We start from the raw sequence: 14,964 nt of genomic DNA on the forward strand, positions 1-14,964 counted from the left end.
ATTTCTAATACTTTCTTATCCTTTCTTGGCCGATCCTCAAGAGTGGATTGAGTCTGTACACAGGAACAACAAACGAATCCACTGCGTGGTACATAAACATGAAATACATAGCCGCGCACTTTAGAGGGAATAATGCTCGCAAGAAAGGCAATAAACAAACTGTCTTGGCTCGAAAAGGGAAACTAAATTGACTGATTGACTGACTAATTGATTGACTAATTGATTGAAATACCTACAAATTAATATATTTCGCGACGAAACATGCCTCCAAAATGGAGACCATCAGAATGCCCTTGTGGTCTCGTAGTATCGGATTCGATCCTCGCGAAGGTGAGCCCACTTTGGTGCTAAAGAATAAGAAGATCGGCAAACTATCTTTCGATGCGTAAATTATAGGTTTCAGTCACCGGGAAGTGTTTGATGACGTTTGCGGTTGCACACAATTAACTAAACCAATAACTTTCTGAATGTTCTTTCTTTATTTGTTTGTTTTTGTATGATATTTCTTTTTAAAATCAAATATGTACTACTTCAGAAGATTAAGTAAATGTTTCAGCACACAATTCATCGCCAATCCCCCAGTGTGGGTATGATCCATAATATGAGGTCATCATCATCATCCGTTCGCCTCGGACTGCCACGAAAAACATCAGCCTCCAGCGGACATCGGTGTCACCATGTCTGTGGCTACAAGTGGGAGCCAAACGAAAATTCCCACGGCACGTCGAGCATCCGAGGCGAAACCCAAAATTGCTGAGCGAGTATGTTGCTCAGAGGGCCTCTTGCCGGAAAACTACGTCGAGCTGTTCACAAAGATCGCGGGCAAGTTCGAGCTCTGTCTCGACGAAAATGGTAAGAAGCCTTCGCAGCCAGGCGTATTTCTTCATCAACCGCATAGCCTTCGAGCTCAATGATATAGTACCGGGCTTGTAGGATGCGTTTCAGAAATATTTCGCGAAAGTGGGAAAAACATCGAGTTTTACGCGCCACAACCTCAATCTGATAATGCGGCGCGCCGTAGTGAGGGAACTGCGGATTAATTTTTGACCACTTGAATTTCGTTAGCATGCACCTAAATGTAAGCACCGCAAGCGTTGTTGCATTTCGCTCCCAGCGAAATGTGGCCGCCGCTGTCGGGATCGAATCCGCGATCTCGAGTTCAGCAGCTCGAGCGACGGGCCCGCGAGTTTTCATTAGCTAGGCAGGAAATTGGGCAGGCAGGAACGGAAATGTAGACGCTGGCTTTCGCTATCTGCTTTGACGCCTATATGTGGAAGCAGAGTCTTCTAAATGATCTGTGAAAGCTTTCTCGGGCCGAAAGAAATACGATTTATTCCTATATACGTCTTTTTGAAGCTACAATAAGGCACTGTAAGTCCCTCAAGCGCGTTCATATACTGTACTAGATGCCGCGAGGAGCGACTGAATGCACTGAAGTCGGACATTTTTGGCAGACCGTTCGTGGGCACCCATGTACGATGAAAGCCCAGCTCAGCAAGGTTGGGGAAATAACTTGTGAAGCTTGTTCCAATATTTATCTTGCTTAAATAGAAGGAAACTCAGATTTTGTTACTTTTCAACGACATCCATTCAAAATTTCATGCACTTTGTCCAACGAACAATCGATTGTCCAGTTCCTTGGATCCCTAAAGAAGCAAGGTTAAGAACGTTCGCTTCCCCAAACAATCAATCGCTCCGTATATATGACATCGTCATTGGAAAAGTGAACCGTAGAGCACTTCGTTTTCATTTTCTGGTGGTGAAAGATTAACGTACGTTAGTGCGAGGTCTGCCATACTGAGTGTGCTTAGGGCATAAAATGCGAATGAGGGAACTGCAGTCATTGCCCTGGCAGCACCGTCTGAGGGTGCGTTGCGGTTGTGGAGAAAGGGACTTTTCCGAACCATATGGCACTGCTTGGCCAGCTCCTGATCGATAGCCTCTAGCAGGTGCCCAATTAGGACTGCACAGTATTGCCATGTGAAAATCCACGAGCAGTACGAACTCAGAATTCCAAAAGAGTGTAGCCATCACCTTGCTTGCTGTCAGAACACACGAGGCTTTGTTTGGAACTGGAAAGGGAGGATTGTTTCCATTGCGCTGACTAATATTTAGTCTCAGGCTCATAGTGCATGCTAAACCCATGGGCCCTATTCTGTAACGGTTCGCTTTGGAACACGTTCGCTCTCGCGAACGCCATTCGTCGGCGCTTCGGGGTCGTCATCCCTGGCGGGCGTGACTACAAATTTTGTTGTCGTCACACAGGCTGTCAATCATCTGGAAAGCGAACCCGTCCTCTGCTACGAGAGGAACCGCGCAAAAGTGGTTTGCTCCAGCGTCGCGCGCGGTCGCGAACATGGGTGTGTTCCAATTCTGGCCACCATTAGAGACATAAACACCTGAGGAGACAGCCGAGACAGCTTCGAGGCCATGTATGGAACCCCTTTCTAGTCGTTTGGAAGACGTACAGAAGACGCTTCTGCGACGTGACGCCACCTCATGGCGACAAAAAAAGAAGTTGAGAAAAGCACACATTATTTCTGCATTTTAGGTCTTTGCGCTGCAAATCTATGATAAACGCAATGTAGCTCGCAGTAAGGGCGTAGTATGGCTTTTCTACATTTTCCTATGCGCCGACAACCTTCCTGTCGGCTTTCCAAGCGTCCTGCTCACCTGCCATCTTGTTTGGACAGGAAAGTAGCTTGCATCGCTTTTGACTTCGATGCTGTCTTCGCGGAGCTGTGTGCTTAGACGTCTTCATGAGAATTGGGACGAGACTTAAGGTGGCGGCTGTCCATCTTAACGGCGAGTATTGCAACACAGCCCATGATATCGAGGGTTGCTATGGTAACTGTGGTCATCTGCTAGTCTTACGCTGGCCGGCGCGATGAGAGGCGCTGATGGCGGCTTCTTTGGTTGCGTTCCTAGGGGGCGTTGTCTAAAGACGACAGGACGAGAGGCAACGGCGGGACGCGTTCGACATGAATGAAAGGGAGCTTCGAAGGCACTACAGGCTCTCCAGGGACACAGTGCGATGGATTTGCGACGAGCTAGAGTATCTCGGACCACAACATTTAGTAGCCTTAACAACTGCGACGTAAATGTTCTGCGCGCTGCGTGTTTACTTTTTTTTTCATGCTTTTTTTCAGCAGTGCGTCTCGAATGTAGAAGCTACTGGGTTTCTCTCTGCAATGCAGGGGAAACCATCAGTCAATAACGCTTCCTTGACCACGGCAAGGTTCTTGAAGTTGTGGGATGTGTGGACGGAAGTCTCATCGCAATCGTTCCCCCTAAGAAGCTCAGCCCCGGCGAAACGAAATCATCTTAGAGCCGCGCGGCCTCCACCTAGAGAGCTGCTTTCATTGCTTAACGTATGGCGCACCACCTAGCGACAAAAATAACAAAGAAACACAGATAAAATTAAACCAACCGCTGTCCGCGGTGGAAGCTCACAGGTATTACTGGAAATTAAATGTGCAAGTGTTGCATACAAAGCAATGTTTTTTTATCAAACTAGCAACATCCTCTAATTACTATATTGCCGCTAAAGTAAAAGCAAAACGGATGACGTGACCTTGCAACATAACCCCTCTCGTTCATTGGTCTCCGTCGCGCCGGGACGTTCCACTCCGAGTGACGTAACCTCCGAGTGACGTAACCCAGACGTAACAGCCAGAGCGAACCGGTCCCAAAGCAAACCGTTACATAATATGGCTCCAGGTTTCATTAAGGATCATGTACCATGCAGGAAAATGTGCAAGATCAGCCCTATGCAATAGTTGGTCTTCCTAGGACGTGTTGCATGGCGGGCGATTCTGCTCGTGAGTGCGAAGTCATATGGAGCTCGTTGAGGAGACCTTGTGCGTATCAGCTTTACTTTTTAGTTGGTTTTTTCTCAGGTGTGCATAAGAATTGCGGTCTATTTATATTCCCATTAGCTCCGAGAATGTCTATGTTTAGTCGGCGACCTGCCATCAGGTGATCTCGCACATGACTGATGTTTTCTCGTGTACTGACGTACGCTGGCTGCCAGGTGACATGGCTCGTCTTTGAAGGTTTCCCTTCCTTAAATAAATAGAGCATCCCTTATTTTTACAGTAGTATGTCTGTGTATCTTGGTAGATCCCAACCGTAGTCGTTCTGTATTTTAGTTTGATTGCGTGTATCGTCACCTGCCCGGGCAGTATACAGCCCGCAATCTACTTGCATCCATAATTTTTGACGCGGCTCTTGAAATCTCCACCACAAGAGGAAGTTTTATGTTCGTAAGCAAAAAGCTTTTTGAAAGCTTTCTGTGTTAGGCAGAGGGATTATGGGATATACCTGCACGATGGCTAAGATTTGTCACAGTGGACCGAGATAGATGAGAGGACGAGTGCAATTACATTATGGTCTTTCATGTCCAATTATTAAGTCTACGTTCATACGAAGGCAGAAAGTCTATTGTGTTATTTTACCTCGTCTCTCTACTTATTCTGCTCCAAAAAGCTTCAGAAGTGCAAAACGGGCCAACAAAATAAATAATAGGAGCTCCGTTACGCCCCTGACGAGTATTCTACTTCTGCAGACAAAGTGGTCGCCAGCCTGGCGACCATCGAAGTCTCAGAGGACACCCTCTACTTAGGCCTTATGAGTATGAGCCGGCCGGACAGCTGGCCGTACGTCTACCAGCTCTGCAAGGACACGGTCGAGAAGCACGCCGACAAGAACGTGTTTGCGCGCGTCACGGAGGAGATGGAGCGAGCCTGCAAGATCACAGACGTGCTGCCCGTCCGCTCGCCCTGGATGCTCGTAAAGACGGTGGCCAAGGTGATAGAGCCCTGCCGACTTGTCTACCGCATCCCAGGAGTCACAACGCAACCGATGACGCCGCAGAACTTGAAGGAAGGGGCTCTTTACGATGAGCAAGTCATGAAGAGCCAGCGAGACGACTACCTCTCGGTGGGTTCTGTGCGTGTTACCAATATGTCGCCCACATATAGCCGCGTCGGGGGCTATATACTAAGAAATAACGGATCTTGTGCTGCTGAACACAGCATTGAGAACTCCAGCTAGCCAGCCAGTTGGGCAAGCTCGTTTCTTTCGCTGCACTCGTCCCACAGCTAGAGTGGCAAAGCCTTGTGTTTTTAAGAATTCCTTTCAATGGCCTCCGAATTCGCTGTGAACTTGCTTGCTGTCAATATAATCGGCGAGCCCGTCGATCACCGCTTACGAACGACTGCGTGAACGCCATGCCGAAATAGCAGAGGTCCTAAGACAATTATAGTACAACGAACGCAGACAAGGACACAAGATAAATATTTTGGTTCATGCATGGACTGCTCAAATTCTACTGTTTGCTAAAATGTCATTTGGCACTTGCGATTATGACGCGACCAATTTAGGCTAGAGACGTGAAGCGGGCTCAAGAGCTAAAAGTATAAGCAGTGATTTCCTTAACCGACTCTTCGCCCACCGTTCAGTGTTCCAAAAATGCTCGCGGAATTGCCGCAGGGAAGTGAAAGCGTACGTGATGAAAACGAGGGCGCTCGCTAGTTTCGAGGCACAGCATGTAATAATGTTTTTTTTTTATTCTTTCATGCCCCCTTCGCGTTTAGGTAGGACGCTGTATGCGTATTGTCCCTTCGTATGCTACACAGAGTCCCAGCCAATGTGCTTGCCAGATCACGTGCATTGCCTGGATGCCTGCGTCCCGGATGTGTCTGATATTCAATGACTTTCGAAATTCAATAATACTGTGACAGATACATTTCACAAATGAGAAGACGAAAGATGGCAGAATCAGAGCTTCAGTGTGCGCGGTATTGCTTTCTAATGGCTTAGGTGCAGCAGGAGCGTAACAATACATCCGCTGTCATGAGTTATGACATCGCATAGAGCTATGAGGCTGCGGTTATCGCTGAGGGGGGCAACTTCCTAAATTTTTAAAACTTTGACAGAACCGTGCGCGCCGTTGAGCAGAACACACAATGTGTTCCTTAGTCTTATCGATAGAAAGGAAAGCAACATTCTGCACAGCATGTTATTGATACCAAGCTCATGGGATTAGGCAAAGAAACTTTTGCCCCCTATCGGCCTATTTCCTGGGAAGAAGTCATATAGTTGGCAATACCTTATTGTGCTTTCCTTACGGCATCATCGCCTTTGATGTGTTCTCATATAACTTTATCCTTCTCATAAAATTATTAATCATGATAGCCGTAACGACAGAATAAAATTTTATTTATCACAATGCTAGGCTGAATGGCTTTTGGTACTTTTGATCAAATAATTGTGACAGGCCCCTTTAACCTCGGATAAACATAGGTGACAGTTAGTCCCGTATAGCACCTGCTGACAAAATACTTCCGAGTGCATAAGCACTCGGTCGTTTTACAGCACAATAAAGAACAGCGGGACCACAGAGGCGAATTGTAATCCTTTGCACAGAGCGCCTAAAAGGACACTATGTAACATGCTCTAAACCACTCTATACCGGTGGAATATTTCCAAACTTCCGCGTCATTCATTAGGAAGAACTGCTATAGTGGAGACTGCTATAGTGGAGAAAACTGAGGGGAAATTTCCGTTCTTGAATTTAAAGCCTAATGTTGGTGCCGGTGTGTTAGTTTGGTATCATGGATTTCAAGTTTATGGTGCAAAATTCTAAAATATTTCGTATTTTTGCTGTCTTGACACAGGAATACTGCCCGGTTCATGCTAGATTTAGTCATCAGTCACTGTACAGGCGTGGCCACTGATAGCGGAGATACGGGAGCCCGTGGCATATTAAGGTGCCTCGGTACCCAGCCCGGCGGTCAGGGTAGGGATGTGGTCTTCGCCAGTGCCATAATGATTCTCATCTCAGCCGCACCGACTTGGAGCATGTACGAAAGCCGTCGTAATTTTGACGAAACTGTCGACATAAGTGCCCGAAAAAAAATTAGGCATGAGTCGGAATTGGTTAAAAGGAAGTGTCTGGCGTCGTAACATGTTCGCAAGAAGGCTTTAAACACAAAAAGGGGAAGGTTTATTCAGGAGCTCTTATATAAATGGATGGGAGAGAAATCGTTCTCTCGGCAACCATTGCGCCAATTCTGAAGATAATTGTTGCATGTTAATGTAAAGATTGCCGAGTATATGAAATACCAAAGCACGCACACAGACACGCACGAACGCACAAGCGCGCAAAAAACACCCAAACACGCTGACAAACCCGCAGCAGGCAATGAAACACGCTGGCGAACGCACACGCACACGTACACATACATATATGCACGCAAACACACACAAGGACGCCCACACACGCGCGCACCCGCACGCACACACTCACATGGACGCACACAAACACGTGCACGTACACACAAGCACGCACGTACACAGTGCTTATTTGCACCTACACACGCAAACACGTACGAACACACGCCCACCAAGCTAGCCGAAAACAAGCTCAAGAAAGGTGTCCCGCAAGCAGCAACAGCAGTACAGGACCGCACTAGAAAGAACCAATATGGCACCGGCGCTTTCCAAAAGCGGTGAAGACTGGGTCAAAGGGTGCCTCCATCCTGAAGGCCGGCGCTGTTATTGAGGTATCCTAGGGCATCGCTTCGCGGAGTACCACCACCGGCAACTAGCCAGTCCTGGCAGATGACTCAGCGTAGCAGATGAGCCGCCGGGCTTTTCGCCAGTTGGTTTGACTGCGCCTGCGCCGCAAGACTTCGTAAGGTAGAAGATTGGGCAAGTTGGTTTTGCATCATGAGGTTATAGCAGCATGAACTAAAACATGTATGTTTGCATATGTTTCAGTTGGCGTTGCTATAGCCTCGTGCCGCAAGACTTCACAAGTCGCCGGTGGTGGGACACAGCACGGAGCGCTGCCACGAGCTCCCGTGTTCCCGCTAGCAGTGGCCGCGCCTGTAATTCTTCTTTACCGATCTATCCGAATCTGTGAAATCAAGTTGAATTTACGCGGAAGCTTCAGAGAAGCGTGGCCGGCCACCTTTAATTATCGCGTCTTTGCTAACTTCTCAAGCCTCCTCTTAGACACATAGTGGGCATTTATATAGCAATAGTAACTATGAACACTCTAGGAGCATATTCGCCGTCGTCGACGCCGCCGTAATGCTCCGTATAAAGCTCAAGTGCGATAAGATCGCAGCCGTGAGCCGTATGCTGTGGCTGTGAGTGAAAGTGCGAGGTTGAGGCCGAAGATGGTGGTTCGATCTCGGGCGCGCTAGGGATTAAGGCGGGTAAAAAGCACGCCGTCTTCCATCGCACGCAATGGGCGGAGGGGGGAGGGGTTTACTCCTGTGGCAGCTGCGTATGGGGCGATTGAGCGCAGCTGCGCGGGCCCCATCTTGACAGTGATCGGTGGTGTGTACAGAGTCCAGGAGTGCCCACAGCCGATAGCTTCGTGTAGGCTGTGTTCTCGGCACCTAGTTTGCGTTCAAGTGAGGCAACACGAAGGATAATTCGTTCGCGGCGGCCGCCACTCTTCCTCACGCCACCGTTTGGACGACGATCGTCCGCGGTCATCGATTGAGATGTGTTCATGTTTGCCTGGGCGCGCGTGAGGCCATGTTTGTTAATTTAGTTAGTAAGCGAATGTTTACCAGCTTATAAGCCGATAAATCCACTATCCTTTCTCCGCATAGCTGCCTAATAATTTGCTATCGCAATCGATACATTTTCTACCTACTGCAGAAGCTTCATTTACAAATACAGCTTTCGCAAAGTCCCTATTATAATGGCGCCTTCAAATGGTCACATTTTATAGGCGCTGACCTCCGACAAGGGCTCCTTCAGCCGGGTGGCTTATGAAAAAGGCGCCGTGTGTGGCCTCCTGGTGGCGCAGCGACTGCACGACGGCTCCGCGATCGCCACGCACCTGGTGGCGGACGACAAGCACGTGGCCAAGATGCTTCTGCTGGAGGCGCAGAATAACTTCCCACCGGCTGCGAACACGGGCATCGTGCTCGTCGTGCCGCTCATGGAGGAAGGCGACAAGCACGGCTCCTACAATTTCGCCGAGGACCTACAGCTGGTCGGGGACAGGGTGTCCTGCTTGCTCTTCAGCCGCTCCGCACTGCCTATTGCGTACAAGAAGATCTACTCTCTGGGAGACTTCGTCTGATCAGCGTCTGTGTGCGCCAGGGGCCTTGAAATAAAAAAAGTTCGGCAGCATGTTAGATTTCTGTAATACGTGAAGGCGAAAGGCTGCTGCACACGTGGTATTGCATAAAGTTATATCGTCGAAGACGTAAGACTTGTTGCTAATTAAGAGGGCATAGGAATACGTAAGCATTTCTATGCCTACCAAATGACGAAACCCGTCCGTCCGTGCGTCGCGTGAGACATATCGTTATAAAGGAATCAACGTATAAAAGGAAAAGCGAGGCAGCAGCACTCGGCGCACTCTGCCCCCATCGCAGATCGCTTTCAAGATAGGGCCCCCAGCCTCCAGCGAATTGACCTTCGTGCTTCCTCTCGGTTCAACGCGAACTAAGCCGCGAGAACACAGTGCACACGAAGCTACCAGCACTGGGCGCACTCTGTCCACATCGCAGACTGCTTCAAGATAGGGCCCCCAGCCGCAAGCGAATTGACCTTCGTGCTGATTCTCGGTTCAATCAACGCGAACTAAGCCGCGAGAACACAGTGCACACGAAGCTATCAGCACTGGGCGCACTCTGTCCCCATCGCAGACCGCTTCAAGATAAGGCCCCCAGCCTCAAGCGTATTGACCTTCGTGCTGTCTCTCAGTTCAACGCGAACTAAGCCGTGAGAACACAGTGCACACGAAGCTATCAGCACTCGGTGCACTCTGTCCCCTTCGCTGATCGCTTTCAAGGTAGGGGCCGCAGCAGCAAGCGAAATGACCTTCGTGCTGCCTCTCGGTTCAACGCGAACTAAGCCGGAGAACACAGTGCACACGAAGTTATCAGCACTCGGCGCACTCTGTCCCCTTCGCTGATCGCTTTCAAGGTAGGGGCCGCAGCAGCAAGCGAAATGACCTTCGTGCTGCCTCTCGGTTCAACGCGAACTAAGCCGGAGAACACAGTGCACACGAAGTTATCAGCACTCGGCGCACTCTGTCTCCATCGCAGATCGCTTTCAAGATTGGGCCCACGCGGCCGCGCCATACGCAGCCGCGCGGCGCCGTGGTGCAGTTGATTCCAGTTGATAACGGTTCGCACTGAGAGGAGGCAGCGTCATCTTTCACGTCTACGTACGAGGTCTACCAAACGTGACACTGTTCGATTACATAACGTACTACAGCACGCATCGACCAGTGCTCATCTTCCACGAAGCAGCGGCATCACCCAAACGCACCATCATCGAATTTGAAGATAAAGAAGAAACGCAACATGAACTAAACAAGAGACAGTGTACATAATAAATCTCGTATAAATTTGCTTCATTTACAAATCTCTCTCGTCATTTAATCCCACGTCCACATCCTCCGGGAGTTATTTATAACATGAGTGAACATTGCTACTGCTCGCCTCTTCTTCGTCATCTCATGATAGTCTCGGTTAACACTCACTGCTCCCGGCGAGTAGCATATATTAAAAACTCTGTACTCACTGGCTCCAAATCATTTGCGAAGTTTACGATTAATGTGGCTACCTGGGCATAAAGGCATATTTATGAATGAAGTGGCAGACAGCTTGGCCGAGGCTTCTATGAGCGGCCCGATGCTTACCCTTCTTCCAACGACGAGTTTTATCACCTCTGTCAGGTTTAGGAGATACATCCTTCTAACATCAAAATCAAACCTTAAATCATCCACGGAACTACACCACTTACAATTCCCTTGGAGCAGAAAATTTTGCAAGACAAGACAAACGGAAGTGACGTTAACGAGACTGCGTTGTCAAGTGCCATCTCTAAATTTATACATGCACCGATCTGGTCTGGCAATATCCCCTTTATGCCATTTTTGCAACTTATTAGAGACGATCGAGCACTACTTACTGGAATGCCGACGTTTCTTCTCCCTGAGAAAAATGACATAAGAAATTACAGTGTGACAGCTTGGCCTGCCATTGAACACTCCGGTACTACGGTCTGTGCTTGGGGACTCACACAGGGATGTGTCGATCGCCTTAGAAAAATTCATGATTGAATCAAACCGATTTTACTGTTGGCCATATTATTCTTTTCATTCCTCCTTCATTGCCTCATTTATATTATATACAATTTTTTTTCTCTTTTGATTGAATGACAGTCTACTGAACCGTTTTGAATTTTCCTCGCTTCAATGTAGGCAACAAAATTATAGCTTCTTAAATTCACTACCTGAACACATAAGCAAAGTCTGCCCGACTCTTGGCCAATCCCCGTGAGTGGGTATGCGCCAAACTCATCAAGGGCATCATCATCATCATCATCATCATCAGCAGCAGCAGCAGCAGCAGCAGCAGCAACACAGCATCATCATCATCATCATCATCATCATTTTGGTGCTGCAACTGCGCTTCTCCGTTTCACGGTTCTCTCTCGATGTTTCTCGCGATTACACCAAACAGAGCAGCATACGATGACCAGACAGCAGATGATTAGTAGAAAATTCTTATGCATGAGTCGGATAACTCCCACAGGAAATTCTGCGTGTAATTTTTTGCTCACTTTAATTTACATTTATTTGTCATTTCATTAATTGAATTTAAAAGCTACAAGTAACTTCCCCTATGCTGTCCTTCGTGTCATTGTTCGTTGCTTTCTTATGATATGACTAATAGAAATCGGCCCCCTCAGTTTCCTTTCTTCTCGTTATAGAGGGAGAGAGAGGGAACAAGTGACTGTGGTCTGTTCCGGACCACTGTCATCCGCACTTCGCCCCTCGAAGCAACAGGACGTGTGTTGAGTGCGCTTTTGAACGACACTTTGCAATACGTTGAACTTTATTTAAATCGTGGATCCGAGACCTCAATGAGGTGGCGCGTAATTCTAACGCATTTCTCTCGCATTTACCACTAAATAAAAGCTGTTTCCACTCCCCCCCCCCCCCGCCCTATTCTTATGAGCTATCTTACAGCGAATAGGTGATTGCACGAAGTTACCAAGCTTGACAGCGAGAGCAATTATACACGTATACACTCGAGGCGCGTTCACCCCCCTCCCCCGTTAACGTCGTCTTATACTCTCTGTTGACGGCGTATGCGCAGCCCGCGCGCGTGGGGGGGTGAGAAGAGCGCAGAGATGGGCAGCGCGTTTGACTGCAAAAGCGACAAAGCCAAGTGGACTCACCATCACGCTCCGCTCAGTCTGCTCTGCCGGAGGCGTTGGCCGAAGGCACGGCAGCGTTCTGGCTTCCGCTGCTGCGACATTGTCAGCGTTGTGCGTGCACACGCGTTCGTGCTCCCGCTGAACAGCTGCAGGGCACGCCACACAGTGCTGCATACTAATGGCACCTTCGGCTGGCCGTTTCGGAGCGCTTTAGACCGCTCTCGCGAGCGGCGTTGTCTTCGGCTGGTTGAGAGAGGGTGCGCGCCCTGCCGTTCGGCTGCTTCTTTTCGATCCCTCTATACTCCACCCTCGAGCGCTCTGAGGCGCTCCGAGCCATGTCGTCGGCGCAGTCGCCGAGAGTGAAGCGTTTTCCGCAATGTCATCACAGCGCAGCGTCGCCGCTGTTGGCGACGGTCCACCGCAATCTAGGCAACCTAGGCGTCTCGACGAACGCTCGTCCCACCGGCGCGTCCGCCGGTTATCCCGGCAGCGCCGGGAACTTTAGATTGGCGTTGAAACCTTTGAAACCTTGGACGTTGGCAGTAGTCCCATGGTTATGCATCTACCATTTACTCCCCCCTAGAGCGAGTCACGAGTTCGACTTGCGCGCTTGTCCTCTACCGCCGAGTTCGTGGAACGCCGGATCTGCCCGACTCTGCTTCGGAGGATGGAGGCGACTAGTGGAGGATACCATAAAGGTCGAGCTAAATCTGTACTTCTTTGGGCGCAGGCAAACGCCGATACTCATCTCTTCACCCTTCCTAAAGAACACTCACACACATACAGTTTGCCTTCGGTCTCATCTGCACAATGGAGGTGTGACGCCTGCAACGCCGCAGCAGGCGCCCTTCATCACACCAGCGTTCTGGGACGCCTTCAGTGCAACGCTAAACATTCCTACCGCTTTCAATGCTTCGCCTTCGCGCGAACTTGCTAATGTTTTCCTTTTTTTTTTTTGAGCTAGGTAAGCGGACTATACGAGCACGATACGGAACTACGCAAAATATATGTATCAAACTTTGTGCACCGGTATGCATACATGCAGCGCCTCTTGCAGATAGATAGATAGAATAAACTTTAATGTCCAACGGATAAGGAGATCTACCCACCCCCCGACACGCAGGTCAGGGGGCGAGTGCCGCCGCCTCAGATGCAGGCTGGGAGGTCTTGGGTCCCAGCAGCCTCTTCAGCCAGTTGGACGAGCCAGAGCTGGAGCCCAGAGTCCGAGCTACGCAGCAGGGTATCCCAGGTGTCTCTACTACCTATTTTGTGCGTGCCCCCGGGAGAGTACGGACATTCCCATATTATGTGGTCGAGGGTCCCTCTCGCCCTACAAAGATTACATCTATCGCTCCTGGCCTCGGGGAACATGTGGTTCGCCATAACCGGGTGCGGATACGTATAAGTTTGTAGTCTTCGCCACGCGACTGCTTGTCTGTTGTTTAATTTTGGGTCTGGCGGGGATACCAGTCTACGAGCCACTCTATAATGCTGCGTGATCTCCCCATATTTTAGCATGCGCTCTCCGCTCCCTCGGTCATCGAGGGGCCCCGTAGCGGCTCGGCGGTAGATATCTCGAGACAGCTCGTGGGCCGCCTCATTGCCGGGGACGGCTTCGTGCGCCGGAGTCCAAATTATTTGAATTTTTCTATCTAGCTTTGTCTGGCCTAGGATTCTGGCCGCTAAGGGCGAGATCCTTCCCTTGCTAAAACTTTGTATGGCAGTTTTGCTGTCACTGATCACAAATTTCGCGTCCGTTCCAGCACAAGCTAATGCGATCGCAATTTCCTCGGCAACTTCTATGTTGCGCCCGCGCAGAGTGACAGCGGTCACGGGAGTACCCCCGTGACCGCTAACGAACACTGACGAATTAACAGTGCATTGTGATGTTGTAGTGAGGGGGAAGTATTGAACACTGTTAAAAGTATGAGTTTAAACAAACTTTTTTACTGGGCGAACTTGTGACTATAGAACAGCCTGCAGGTAATGCAGAAAGTACAACGATTATGACGAGGACAGTGGTAAAAATTTGAACTTACGGTTCGAGTCCATCCGCTATTTATACAGCACCACGGTGTACATTACAAAGCGTTCACTGGTGTTCGTGCGTGCTCGCGTATTTTGGAGAAATATTAAATTCTGGGGTTTTACGTGCCGAAATCACGACTACATTGTGAGGCACACGCCGTACAGTGGAGAAGTCCGGATTATTTTCGAGTACCTGGGGTTTATAACGGGCATGGTTTCACGGGTGCTTTTCTTTTTTTCTTCTTTTCATTTAGCCGCCGTCAAAAATACGACCACCGGGGCCGGGATTTGATCCAGCGATCTCGTGCTTAGCAGCGCAACGCCAAAGCCACTGAGCCACCACAGCGGGTACGTTTGGGAATGCGATATACATTATTCGCATCGCGCGCAGTAGTATCTGATTGGGCAAGACTATTCGCTATGTAATTGGAGACAAATTCAAGAACTTTCGGATACAGTTGGCGCTTCTTGCGTCGCGCGATAACTTGATAACAGTGACGATACGTTGAATAACTGTGAAAGACGGTCGCCAGCAAAATGAAAGAAAAACAGTATAAGAACGGCAGTATATTTCGCGTGCGCCTAACGGTTATGTGCCACTTGTGCAGAGAAAAAAAAAAAAGAACGACGACGAGCGCGACGGCGACGTCAACAACAACAAATTAAACTAAAAATTATATTCTGGGGTTTCACGTGCCAAAACTACGACCTGATTATGAGGCACGC

At 49.1% G+C, this 14,964-nt stretch overlaps 2 protein-coding genes across 2 annotated transcripts in view; one reads left to right on the forward strand and one right to left on the reverse strand.

The window, feature by feature from the left end:
* Window positions 1–12,508, reverse strand: part of LOC126540727 (uncharacterized) — a 175,787-nt gene extending 163,279 nt beyond the window's left edge. Inside the window, exon 1 of the mRNA XM_072286545.1 lies at window positions 12,232–12,508. The gene's annotated coding sequence lies outside the window, so the exon portion shown is untranslated. The remainder of the gene's footprint in view (window positions 1–12,231) is intronic.
* LOC126540732 (uncharacterized) lies at window positions 597–9,156 on the forward strand. Its single transcript, XM_050187579.3, has 3 exons — window positions 597–852; window positions 4,568–4,941; window positions 8,756–9,156. Exons 1-3 carry the CDS (start codon window positions 678–680, stop codon window positions 9,110–9,112), a joined length of 906 nt encoding a protein of 301 aa, XP_050043536.2. The 5' UTR covers window positions 597–677; the 3' UTR covers window positions 9,113–9,156.
* Window positions 12,509–14,964: the final 2,456 nt, after the last annotated feature.

The sequence above is a fragment of the Dermacentor andersoni genome, chromosome 2 (genome assembly GCF_023375885.2).
Source record: "Dermacentor andersoni chromosome 2, qqDerAnde1_hic_scaffold, whole genome shotgun sequence".
Lineage (NCBI taxonomy): Eukaryota > Metazoa > Arthropoda > Arachnida > Ixodida > Ixodidae > Dermacentor > Dermacentor andersoni.

Excerpts from the sequence above, each read along its gene's own strand:
- LOC126540732 (XM_050187579.3), top strand. The coding sequence starts at position 678 with ATGTCTGTGGCTACAAGTGGGAGCCAAACGAAAATTCCCACGGCACGT. Across the intron at positions 853-4,567 it reads GCTCTGTCTCGACGAAAATG|ACAAAGTGGTCGCCAGCCTG; the intron begins GTAAGAAGCCTT and ends CTACTTCTGCAG. Across the intron at positions 4,942-8,755 it reads AGCGAGACGACTACCTCTCG|GCGCTGACCTCCGACAAGGG; the intron begins GTGGGTTCTGTG and ends CACATTTTATAG.